The following is a 12,380-nucleotide window of genomic DNA, read 5'->3' on the forward strand; positions in this document are numbered from 1 at the left end:
AACTATCACCGGATTCAAAATTCTTCTTTGCTAGAACCTACATTTACTCTTCCGAATGATATCTGTTAATTTTCTTATAGATGAAGAAGCCGGTGATTGGAATGAATGCGTCGTTCGGTCATGCATTAACGAAGATGATGCTAAAATGATCCTGCAGATCCCATTGAGTTGCACTCCTTGTGAAGACTTTCCAGTCTGACCACACTCAAGTCAGGTATATATATACTGTCAACGTAGATGCAGCAACTTTCAAAAATCCGTCTCGCATGGGTGTCGGAATTGTGGTCCGTGATCACAGGGGGGAATCTAGAGCTACCTGTTGCCAGTCAGTGCAAAAAATTGATGATCTAGAGCAAGCTGAAGCAATTTCTGTCAGGAGCGATGTCTCCTTTTATTTGGAGCACTACTTCCGGCAAGTTATTGTAGCTTCAGATCGTCAAAGCATTGTCAAGAAGATTAAGTCTCAGATGACGGATAGATCCCAGGTTGGAGTTATTATCCAGGATGTTACAAACTTAGTGGGAATCCTTTTGTCTCTTGCTGTAATCAGATAACTCATGCTGTAGCTAAGTTTGCCGATCAATTTGCTGCTTAAGGAAGTGTTTGACAGGGCTCTAGGTCCACCAAGTCCTATCAAATAGGGTGACTTCATGATTCTGTGGAACAGTCTGATCCATAAATCTCTCTATTTCTTTTATAATTATATAAAGTGATCAAGATGTTGCTCTAAATATGAATTAGACTACCCTAATCATATTCCCTTCATTTCCCTTCCTGATTCCCTTTTCTGTTTCCATTCCCTTTATTTCCTTTTATTTCCAACAGCTTCCATTCCAGGGAATCGTAAAGGGAATGGAGAGAGAATCCTGTCGTGAAGGGAATGACCCTGAGAATCCCGTCGTGAAGGGAAACCGTTGAAGCGCTGAAGGGAACAGGAATCCCTTCATGACGGAAATCTCCCCTGCGAAGGGAACCTGTTGGGTTTAGTCTTAGCACCTTTAAAAAGCAACCAACCCACATAGTTAAGAGGATATTACCCGTTTTTATCAACGATTCACTGATGTATCTGCTCCATAACTAATATGTGTAGAGCAAATTTAGAGGTAGAGCTCTGCTAAACCGTCCTTTAATTTAATATAATGCTAAAAAAAGCAAAAAGGAAAAGAAAAAGGGAAGCTCTGCTGCGGTGATAGGTCCCACCTGGCAGACCACGCCGCATCCAGCCGTCGCTCCACGCGTCCCACGCGTCCCTGGCCCCATTCCCTCACGCCAACCCGGCGAGGAAAGAGCACTCCCTCTCTGGAACCCAAACCCCCGCACCACACCACCCATACGTCCCCGACCCCCGAAGGGGCGCAGAGTTTCCTGAAGCATCCCCCCAACACAGCCCACGGCGATCGCGCGGAAACCGGCGGCGGTCGACGCGGGAGGAGTAGCGGCGGCGAGTTTTAGCCGGAGATGGACGCGACGGAGCAGCTGCGGTGGCGCTTCTCGGACGGCAGCGTCACCGATCTTCTCAACGCCCGCAGCCTCCATGGCTCCCCTGTAAGAACTCCCTCGGAGCGGCCGAGCCCTCAGTTCTCTTAGCGCTTTAGGTGGCGTGGTATTCGTGCTTTGCTTTGGGGGCGAATTGCCCCATTCGTCGGGGTTTCGTGTGGGTGAATCGCTAGAGCAGGAGTGATTGGCGAGGCGGTTTCGGATGAGCTCGCGGGGGCTGGGTTAGCATTTTCCGACCGGTCGATCTGATTAGTTTGAAGAACTTAGGAGGGTTTATGGATGCGGATGAACCGGTTGCTGTTTGAGTGTTTTCGATGTGCCCAGCGGCAGCGTGATGCCAATAGTGTGACTTAGATTAATTTTTAGTTGTTCAGTTAGAAACCCGAATTCTTCAGGTTCAGGATTTCTTTAGCCGGAGGTGGACGCACCGGAGCAGCTGCGGTGGCACTTCTCGGACGGCAGTGTCACCGATCTCCTTGACTCCCGCAGCCTCCACGGCTCCCCTGTAAGAACCTCCTCGAAGCTGCCGAGCCCTCAGTTCTCTTAGCGCTTTAGGTGGCGTGGTATTCATGCTTTGCTTTGGGAGCGAATTGTCCCATTCGTTGGGTTTCGTGTGGGTGAATCGCTAGAGCAGGAGTGATTGGCGAGGTGGTTTCGGGTGAGCTCGCGGGGGCTGGGTAGCATTTTCCGATTATTAGTTTGAAAAACTTAGGAGGGTTTATGGACGCGGATGAAAAACTGGCTGCTGGCTTCATCCAACAAAAAGGAGACCGCAGCACAGAAAGTTCAGCTCTCAGCTGTGGCTGGCGATGAGCCGATGGCTATCTCGTGGTCTCCCATTTCTCCAACTTGAATAGAGCCTGTGGGTTGGAAAGCTCAAAACAATAGCATGCACATGGGAGGTTGCTTCATATGAGTTTCGTACAAAACATTTTGTGTGTGAAGTGTTTTCCTTTGTACATAGATGCATTTGGCCTTCTACTGGATGAGCTTCACTTGGAGAATATTTTGTTCCTTGGCTACGGAATCGACGGTATACTTGGGTAATGTTATTTCACAAATGTGTACTGTACACGCTGTGCGCCGTGTGTGCATACTGGTCCTTTATTACAAGCTAAACTTTGATAGGTTACCATGATCTGAGTTAAATACATGGGAATTAGGAATTCTTTATTTCTGCAGGAAACTGTATGTAGGAATAAAAGAAGGCAACAAACATCACATAAAGGCAATGAAGAAACAGATCCACCATTTGGAACTTGTCATCCACATTAGAAAGAGATCCATGAAAATTGAAAAGTACATAACTTCAAGGAAAGGATAAGGAACACCAGTTTGTCTATTTACCATTCCCATAAACCAGCCAAATTCTCCTTCAATTTAGTAACGCAGCCAAAGAGTTCTGGTCCAGCAGCACCTGCAACTGCAACATGCATGACAAAGAGACTTTTTTTTTTTTTACTTTGATTGTGTATAGCGCAGCAACTATTTTCCTGGCAGCATTGCTTGTTTGGATATTATATTTTGAAACCACTGACACACTTGGTCGTATCTTTTGTAATACTGTTCTTCTTTGGTCTTGCATTCTGTAATTGTGCATGTCTCGACTGTGGTTTAAGTCAAAGCATAATGCACACAAAACAACTAATGTTTTCTTCTTTAATAGGACATTAAGAAGAAAGTACAATTTCATTCTTCTCTAGTGCAAAAGCTTGCTTTGGAAAAGGAGATGGAGGTATTTAACTAACTGTTTTCATTGATCATCTCATCATGCGCACTAATTCATTTGATCCCATGTTGGCATGTTGAAATTTCTATGTGTTCTTGAGAAGAAAGCTGAAGTTTCTTGTTCTTTGCTTGATTTTTACAATGTGTGCCTTCTGTTTCTTTCTGTGATACTTAACAGGGTCACATAGGTTGCGTGAATGCCATCTCATGGAATTCAACTGGCTCACTTCTCATATCAGGATCAGATGACACTAGAGTAAGTTTCTAAACTTAGGTTGGTTCGCTTACGTCATTATTTTTTAATCTTTCTATGTTCTCTTGATTTAATACCTTTTTAATTTTTTTTACTTTTTTCATTCTCTTTATTGGTGGATCTTGTTGGGTTTCATCTCTAGCCTACCCCAACTTTCTTGGGACTCAAATGCTTTGTTGTTGCTGTATGTTCTCTTGAGTTACTTGGACCCTCGCTTCTTTGTCAAAATTATATTGCCCTAGAACTAGTTTTGAGAGATATATGAATACATTGTGTCCTTCGCTTATATATGTTTTGTCATGCTTTCTTACAGAAGGACTGAGTCACATGGTTGAACGTTAATTATCTAGAAATCTTTTTGTATTTAGAAATATGGTAGCACGTGATTAATCTTTGCCTCTAGATGTTTTGTCATGCCTTTTTACAGAAGAACTGAACCACTGCGGTTAATTATCTTGTGGACCTCTTGTCTTTAAAAATTACTTTAGCGTGCGTACATTTTACAAACATAAGTTACCTAGAACTTTCCATTTGCATATCAAAATTTTAAGCGGTGGAATAAAGAAAAAAGAAGATAAGAATGATCTGTATGATACAAGCAGATGAGACCATCTTCTTGCGAAAGAGATGCTGCTATGCTGCAGTTAGTCCTCAGATATTTCCTATGTGGCTTGCTTCAGTGTTTTATGGTATGACCTCAGACTAGGAAGAGATTTTGACATTTGATTCTAGTTTTTTGTGATTATTTGTTCTGCAGATTAACATCTGGAGTTATAATAATCGAGAGCTGTTGCATGATATTGACACCGGACATTCGGCAAATATCTTCTGCACAAAATTTGTCCCAGAAAGATGTGACGAAGTAGTAGTCTCTGGAGCAGGAGATGCAGAGGTACACCTTTATTCTCTTTTCTTTCTAATTCTTTCTTATCCCTACTATGCTGGATCTTTCTTCAGAAGAGTTACTGATTCTTTTCCAGGTTCGTGTTTTCAATATGTCTCGTTTAAGTGGTAGAAGGCCTAGAGAAATTTCTATGGAACCAGAGGCAGTTTACCAGTGTCACTCAAGAAGGGTCAAGAAACTAGCTGTAAGTTCTCATGCTGATGGGCCATTATTTGGAATTTGAAATCCTAGAGCATGAGGGACGTTTGTGCATGTAATTTTGACATAGGTCTGAGGAAGTTCCTGAATGAACGGCTCTTTTAAAAAGTTCAAATTATTCATGAAAGAAGAACAGTTGATATCATGTAATTAAGTCTTGCACCACTTGAGATGTGTTCCTCCATATCCATGTGTTTAGAAATTGATGTGTTATATTTTACATCTTACCATTTGAGATGTGGTCTGCTCACCCATGTACTTACTTTCTTTGCTCTTACGAGCTTCCGCATGGTTCAGTCATTCATATTTTTGTTTGTTTGCCACTTGTAGGTTGAAATTGGCAATCCTAATGTAGTGTGGAGCGCAAGTGAGGATGGTACTCTGAGACAGCATGATTTTCGGGAGTGTAGTTCCTGCCCTCGTGCAGGATCTGCTAATCAGGAATGCCGTAATGTGCTTGTGAGCATTTTGTACTTCTGTTTTCCATGGTTTCCTTGTTCCAGTTGTGGTTGTTTGGCTGCATTCTTCTCACGGAGCATGTTATTCATCTTCTTGACTCTGTTTGTCCAGCGTATGGAATTAATTTTGGTCAATATTTTTTGGGTTTTAGATCTTTAGAAACCAAATAATGATAATCCGGAATTTTCTTTTGGGGTACTGTGGTTGTTTGGTTTGAAATGTTATGCTTGAAATTTACTCCAGCTTTTCAAGAAGATGGGTGGACATGGAACAAAGTGAATATATATTATTTTTGTGTGGATCTGTGACATCACTTTCCTATATGCCAGATAGATGAATCTATAAATATAAGAAAAAATTGTGGATTAACTCATAATTCTCCATTTTGTTGGACAATGATTGTATAATCAGTTGTAGCTTTGTGTTCAGCATGTTGCGCCTCTCATTACTTATGCCATTTTTTTTGCTCCTTTTGGATTCTATTTGAAATGCATGGATAATTGCTGCCTTAAGATAAATGTTGCTAATAATATTAGCTGGTCTAGTATGGGCTTGGTTCTGATTTTATTTTCTGCACTACGCATTTATGGCAGCTTGATCTACGATGTGGAGCTAAGAAGTCATTAGCTGATCAACCCAGACAACCATTGGCACTAAAGTCTTGTGATATTAGCTCTGTTCGTCCCCATCAAATCCTTGTTGGTGGGAGGTAACCTAACGTCTCGTCATCCATAGTCAGTGCGTAACAAGCCTTTCGCATTCTTTTACCTGACTAGCACTACTTACTATGTGATGTTCATGCAGCGATGCATTTGCTCGGCTGTACGATAGGAGAATGCTTCCGCCATTGGGCTCATGTCAAACCAAAAGGAAGCCACCGCCATGCGTTAAAATGTTCTGCCCGTTGCATCTTGCTGACAGTGTGAGTTCACTTGTTTTTTAGTGTCATTCTGTGCTGTTTCAATTGTGTATGGTAAAGTGCTATATGTATCTGCTACAAATGATTTTAATACAAGGTGGGGAAATGATATAAATACAGCATTTTTTCTGTTTTCCTCTCTGTAACCAGAGAGCATTTGTATAAGGGTCATGTCAGTGTCAATAGTTATGTTAGGGTTTAGGATCTGTTATTTGATGGTAGCCCTTTTAGTAATGAGTTGTGGATGAGTTTTAACTGTTTAGTCATTTTATATAAAGTACTAGTTCTGGAGCTTTTGGGTTTGTCCAGAAATTTGAGCTAGAGCATTTGAGCCAGAATATGCTACTTCATTGTGCTTTGACTTTTGAGTTTCACATTGTTTTTGGCCCCTGCTTTGTAATCAGAAGAAGACATATTTGCACCTTACACATGTTGCATTTAGCCCAAACGGGAAGGAGGTTCTTTTAAGTTACAGTGGTGAACATGTTTATCTCTTTGATGTTGATCCAGGTATGATCACTTAGCTCACTTTGTGCATCCTATCATCACATCTTTTATATGCTTCTAGTCTACCTGTCACTGTTGATATACTATGATAGATCTTAAAAGTATACTGTTCAAATTATCTGTTTATCGGTTCAGATAATATGAGTTCAGTGAGATACACAGCTGATTATGTACGAGAGCAACTATTTGCACCCCCTTTTCACAAAGAACCAGCAAAACAACAGAAGTTTTCAGTAAACACAGCTTCAAGGAATTTGTGTAGGGTGAGGAACTCTCTCTCTCTCTCTCTCTCTCTCTCTCTCTCTCTCTCTGCATGCAGACGTGCTTGTAACATAACCTCACCATGTCATGTCATATATCCATATGTCTCTTGGTCTGCTACACATATTGAACCTCTCTGCCTTTCATGGCTCCCGTTTCAGGTAGATATGTGCAGGAAACTTATGCAAGTTGCGATAAAATCTCTGGAGACGAGCACTAACTTAATGCATGGGATTGAAGCATGCAGTGAAGTACTTGAGTCGGTCAGACCTGATGTTGATGATGACATGAGGCACGATTGCTTTTGTACTCGGGCAGGACTGTACCTAAAGGTCTGTCTGCTTTGTTTATGAATTGCCAAAGCTCTGTTCCACATTAAAAGTAGGGATCATAAAATTTTAATTTACAGAGGAAGTGGAAAAATGATGTTTACATGGCAATTCGAGATTGCAACAGAGCGCGGAATATTGATCCCACATCCTATCAAGCACATTTATATATGGCAGAGGCACTATTACAGGTAAACATCTGTAAATCAGTCTGAATAACATGCGGATATACTATTATCAAATAGTCTTGTAGCTCTGTATTTTTACGAAATTGGTCAAGCTTTCTCTTGAATCTTTTCCTGTAGATACTGTTAAATTTCACACTAGCATGATGGGTTTCGAGAAATTCAGAAGTTTTCCCGTGCTGCCTATTCTTTTGCCAGCCAAATATGAGCATAAGCAATCTCTGATTACATGGATGCTTATATTATCCAAATAAACCTATCAGTCCTTTTTGTTTAATCACATCTGCTTTCAGTTGTGTTAATTGTATATGGAATATAGTTGGATTTGAAATGTTGACTTTGGCACTTGCTAATAAAATTCAGTTCTCCTTTAAATGAAGTGCTGAAATTGGATGGCTAGCTTCCATATCTTTAATAGTTGTGTCATGCCTTGTGTAGTTAGGAAGACTGAAGGAGGCATCTGAGTATGCAGAAGCGGCAAATAGTCTTCTTCCACCTTATTCTCAATTGAGGAAGCAGGTTGATGATATAAAGCAGCGTGTTGCTTCAGGTGAGTACATTCACCATAACAGGATAAACTATTATTTTGTCACATGTAACTTTAGCATGATAATTGATTATTTGGAGGTTACATGTTAATATGTTTGCATGCTAAATGATCAAGGAGTTGTTCTCCTCCAGTCTAATGAACTGTCACCTCCTTATTAATCTTTCATGTTTGGTGGCTGTTGCCATGAATATATTTTAGTTGCTCGCTGATCAATAGATGAACTTAGAATTTTTTTTGTGAACATGTCATGCTCATTTGCGTTTTGTTCATCTCAGTCCATTATGCTTCTTTCTACTTTCAAGCTGTGGGTCTTGGAGTCAAGGAATTGAAATTAAAATTTATAAGATGTTGCTCTTCTATATTGTGATGGATTTATCTTGTTCAAGCAGCTGAAGAAGAGAAAAATAGAATGGATCAGAATGGGAATGCTAAAGCTGATAGACAACGTGGAAAATTACGCTCATTGAGTGATATATTGTTGAGATCCGATGTTAGTGGTTCTTCATCACAGGAGGGACGAGAAGATTCAGATTATGATGATGAAATGGAGTTAGACTATGAGACATCAGTATCGGGTGACGAACGTCGTGAGAATGATCAAGGTGTCTTTCAGGGTAGTTTAAGTTTCAGATTTCATCAAAGAGATGATCAAACTAATGAACACACTGGTGAGAATGGATCGGTTGAGTCCAATCATAATGATGATTCCGCCTTTCTGGTATTTTTTTCCTTGTCTTTTCTTTACTACCTAATACAAGATAACTTTTTATATGCATGTATTTTAATGCTATTACATGGATTTTTAACACAATTTTTTTGAATCGTGCAATGCAGTCGGAAGTTGCCATTGATATGAAACAAAGATATGTTGCACACTGCAATGTGGGGACAGATATAAAACAAGCTAGCTTTCTTGGTGAGCAAGGTTAGGCTATTCCCTCTTGCATTCGTGTTTTAATTCTGCTTTAGGTAGCAGGCCTTCCATCAACCACTTGTATTTCATTTGTGGATTTTATAATAGCAGAAACACGTTAACCTTTCATGTAAGAGTAAGACGTACAACTGTGCTGCTCTGTAGTTTAATATGGCTGTTTAATAAGGAGGAACTGAATGTAGCTCAGTTGGTTAAGGGTGTGGATGTACGCCTAGACCACCTAAGTTGGAGTCCTCTTCGACATAAGTTTGGGTGCCTATTTTCTTTTTAATATAAATCCACATAGTTCCTCCTTAGGTTGGTCTAATTTTTTTTTTATAGTAATCTGATGCCTTGTGTTGCAACTTTTTAGTTTTTACCAGTATGTTATCAGATGCCCTTGATGTCTAGACATTAAGCATCAATCGATTCAGAGTAAGAAGTTAAAATTAAAATTCCCAGTGGAGTTTGCTATCTTGTGTTATGATCCTAGGATCATTAGAGGGATAAACATCAGCCAGGAGGATAGCTGGGAGGCGGCGGCTGCAAGGGTAGAGAGATTAGACTATAGATGAGGGAGACTTAGAATATTGGGGAAGACTTAGATTAATTATTCTTTTGCTTGATTACAATGATGTGTGGCTGCCCCTTTATATAGAGAGGGAAAATTACAATTCTAAATCAATTCCAACTCATAACTTATCTCCTATCAAACTTATCTCTAAGCAGTCCTAATTCAATCTGACTCCTAACTTATCTTCTACCAAATTTATCTCTAAACCAATCAATTCGAATCCTAACATACCAAACTTATCTCCTAATTAAATAAAATTCAACTCTTACTAAACTTATCTCCTAGCTTGATCTCCTGACGTGGTACTCCTTGGGCCCATACTAGCAGTCGGCTGACCGCCATGACATTGACATCTTGAGTCTGGGCTATTTTTTAGGGAAATCTGGAGTCTGGACTTACAGTAGTTCTTAAAATTAACTTATGTATAAGCGCTTCCTTCGACTTGAATATTCTTAGATGCATGAACTAGAAAATAGCTCGGGTCAATAAAAACGTCTCTTGTGTTGTATTCCTCCCCTGTTTAAATGTCCCGAACTTCCCATAAAAAATCCCTAATTGAATCCAAAGTGTACAGGTTAATGTGAGCTTATCTGTGCGGTTATTGACTCTTGCGCTTTGTTCCTCTTGCAAAAGGGGAGTTTATTGCCAGCGGAAGTGATGATGGTAGGTGGTTCATATGGGAGAAGAGAACAGGAAGGCTTATTAAAATGCTTGCAGGGGATGGAGCTGGTAATTATATTTCAATTTCCTTTTTTTGCTATCCCGTTAACACGGCTTCTCACGTGTCTTATATTTTCCTTAGTTGTGAACTGCATACAGTCTCATCCCTTCGATTGTGCTGTTGCAACAAGTGGAATTGATACTACAATAAAGGTATGTAAAATGTATATTTCTTGTTGCAATTGATGATACAATATAGGGATGTTGTTCACATGCCACTAAATGACTTATGTTCACATATGCTACCATTGTATCACTCTGACATGTGGGGCCCGGCCCTTCATGTCAGCCTTACAACAAGTGAAGAAATGTGAATCATGTAGTTATTCAGTGGTATATTGTGGATTTTCCCTAGAACATATTCATATATTCTACTGAAAGTACTTGATTATTTGGCTCTCATTCTTCTCTTTGTTTCTTTATTAGCTATGGACACCCGATGCAAGTGCTACATCTATGGTTGCTGGACCAGAACTTGATGTGTTGAGTGCCATAGAGAATAATCAGCAGAAGTTATGTCGGAACCGTCAAATTTTGCTGTAAGATGTCCAAACTTTACTTATAACTTGACATCTTACCATGATATGCAGTCTTGGAATTAAATTATCATAAGTAATATTTGACATAATGCTGCCATTTTCATCCGGTGTCCAGACTATCTTTCAAATTATGTAAGTTTGATTTCGGTTTACTCATAAGTAATATTTGACATAATGCTGCCATTTTCATCCGGTGTCCAGACTATCTTTCAAATTATGTAAGTTTGATTTCGGTTTACTCAAGTATGGTGGCTTTTGTGAATCTTGAAACTATTCTATTTGATTCTAGTAGGAGATTAACCAAATTAAAAAAAATAAACAGTCTGCTTCTCTCTTTGGCTGATTTACTTACCCTGCCATAACTTACATCTAATGTAATGATGTTAACGCAGCACACTGTGTTTGTATTATCTTTCAGTTCTCATCTGAAAAGGTTTACATTTTTATATGCAGGCCTTTTGAATTTTTGGAACGATTTCGGATGCATGAGTTTGCTGAAGGTTTTGAGTGTGCGCAGAGTTGATTTACTATTAGTAGAGTTGCCGAGGTACTGCTGTTCACTTGAGATTTTAGGCCGTCCCTTAAAAGCCAAGGAATCAGCACTAATAAAATGAAACACTGCTAAACACAACCTTTTTTTCAGCTTGTCAGAGAAGTATACTACTTGGAAGAATGATATCATCCAAGGTACAAGCAGCCCATGTTTCGATCTGAGCGAAATTGCAAGGCCTTGTTGCAATCGTATAGTGTAGACATGGATCAATTGATCATGTTGGCTTACCTGCTTAGATTGCAGGTGTGCCGCTGCTTAAATTGTTACTTGAGGTGCCCATAAACAAGTGCTATGTTGTTGGTTTGGGGGTACAATGATGCATACCTGTAATGCAGTGTGGATTAATTCCCATGTACAGATTGTAGATAGGTGAAGTCCTGTAATAAGTGGAATATTATTCTTTTCTCGATGCCATTTTGTGGTTGCCGGTTGGGATGGTGTCATGTTCATAATACCCTTGAGCTGGGTGTGTTGAAGCTGTAATGTTGGATAGTACTACTACTTTCGCGTTGCTATATTTGTTTATTTTCTTGGATCGAGGTATGGCGGTTGTTGCATTTCTTTTCTTGCTTCCTGTGTACGTCTACGTTGCTTGTGTAAATGGAGTATGTTAGGTCTTGAATTGGAACTGCCAATTTTTCATAAATCTGACGCTTAGAGTGGTCAAATGAGAATATCATTGCTGTATTTGCTATAAAAAGATGGTTCAAAATGAATTCTTCCTTTAGGGTAAAAGTTGGGTATCAAAGATGCTTGTTGAAGATCATGTCTCATCTGAATGGTGTATATTCTTGTACGGAATGAAGTATTTAAACCATAATCAGAATGAAGTACTTAAACCATAATCATTGACTAAAACTAACACAGCCTGGAAGCTGCCAGGGCCATGATGGTTGGTAGCATCATGCAGCAAAAGCTAAGGCGGGCAGAGGCCACACGAGCGTAGGACGGCGGCGTCCAATTTTTTCCGCTCCTTTTCACTTTGATCCTTTTAAAAGAAAATAAAAGAGGAAGCGTACATCCTCCCAAGTTGAGAGCAAGAGATGAAGAGAATACGCTACTGCACAAAGTTACGAGAGGGAGCCATGTGGTGTCTGCTTATCTGGCTGATTTGAGCAATACTCGTGCAATAGGCTTTGCACCCGATGCCGCTAGCGCTAGGAGGTTGAGCAACAAATGCCGGTGCCCGGTCAGCTGACCACTATCCTCTGCCGGCCGGCTGGCATGTCGGCACGGCGAGGCCCAGCCGGTCGGTTTGATAATGCGTGCCTGTTTCTGTGGGCACAAAACT

General features: G+C 40.3%; 1 protein-coding gene across 3 annotated transcripts; it reads left to right on the forward strand.

The window, feature by feature from the left end:
- Positions 1-1,271: 1,271 nt before the first annotated feature.
- On the forward strand, positions 1,272-11,650 carry LOC133916808 (protein ALTERED SEED GERMINATION 2-like). Of its 3 annotated transcripts, none has more exons than XM_062360663.1 (20): positions 1,272-1,545; positions 3,164-3,232; positions 3,404-3,481; positions 4,236-4,370; positions 4,459-4,566; positions 4,911-5,039; positions 5,633-5,748; positions 5,844-5,961; positions 6,363-6,468; positions 6,601-6,728; positions 6,888-7,058; positions 7,136-7,246; positions 7,679-7,790; positions 8,180-8,508; positions 8,625-8,706; positions 9,911-10,006; positions 10,080-10,150; positions 10,424-10,536; positions 10,990-11,083; positions 11,180-11,650. In XM_062360663.1, exons 1-19 carry the CDS (start codon positions 1,459-1,461, stop codon positions 11,057-11,059), a joined length of 2,229 nt encoding a protein of 742 aa, XP_062216647.1. In that variant the 5' UTR covers positions 1,272-1,458; the 3' UTR covers positions 11,060-11,083; positions 11,180-11,650. The 3 variants fall into 3 exon arrangements, with proteins under 3 accessions (XP_062216647.1, XP_062216646.1, XP_062216645.1); XM_062360662.1 differs by having other exon boundaries at positions 1,273-1,545; positions 6,366-6,468; positions 8,625-8,715; XM_062360661.1 differs by having other exon boundaries at positions 1,274-1,545; positions 8,625-8,715.
- The last annotated feature ends 730 nt before the right edge of the window (positions 11,651-12,380 follow it).

Source organism: Phragmites australis, chromosome 4 (assembly GCF_958298935.1).
Source record: "Phragmites australis chromosome 4, lpPhrAust1.1, whole genome shotgun sequence".
Taxonomy (NCBI): Eukaryota; Viridiplantae; Streptophyta; class Magnoliopsida; order Poales; family Poaceae; genus Phragmites; species Phragmites australis.

Excerpts from the sequence above, each read along its gene's own strand:
- LOC133916808 (XM_062360661.1), top strand. The coding sequence starts at position 1,459 with ATGGACGCGACGGAGCAGCTGCGGTGGCGCTTCTCGGACGGCAGCGTC. Across the intron at positions 1,546-3,163 it reads GCAGCCTCCATGGCTCCCCT|GACATTAAGAAGAAAGTACA; the intron begins GTAAGAACTCCC and ends CTTCTTTAATAG. Across the intron at positions 8,716-9,910 it reads TAGCTTTCTTGGTGAGCAAG|GGGAGTTTATTGCCAGCGGA; the intron begins GTTAGGCTATTC and ends CTCTTGCAAAAG.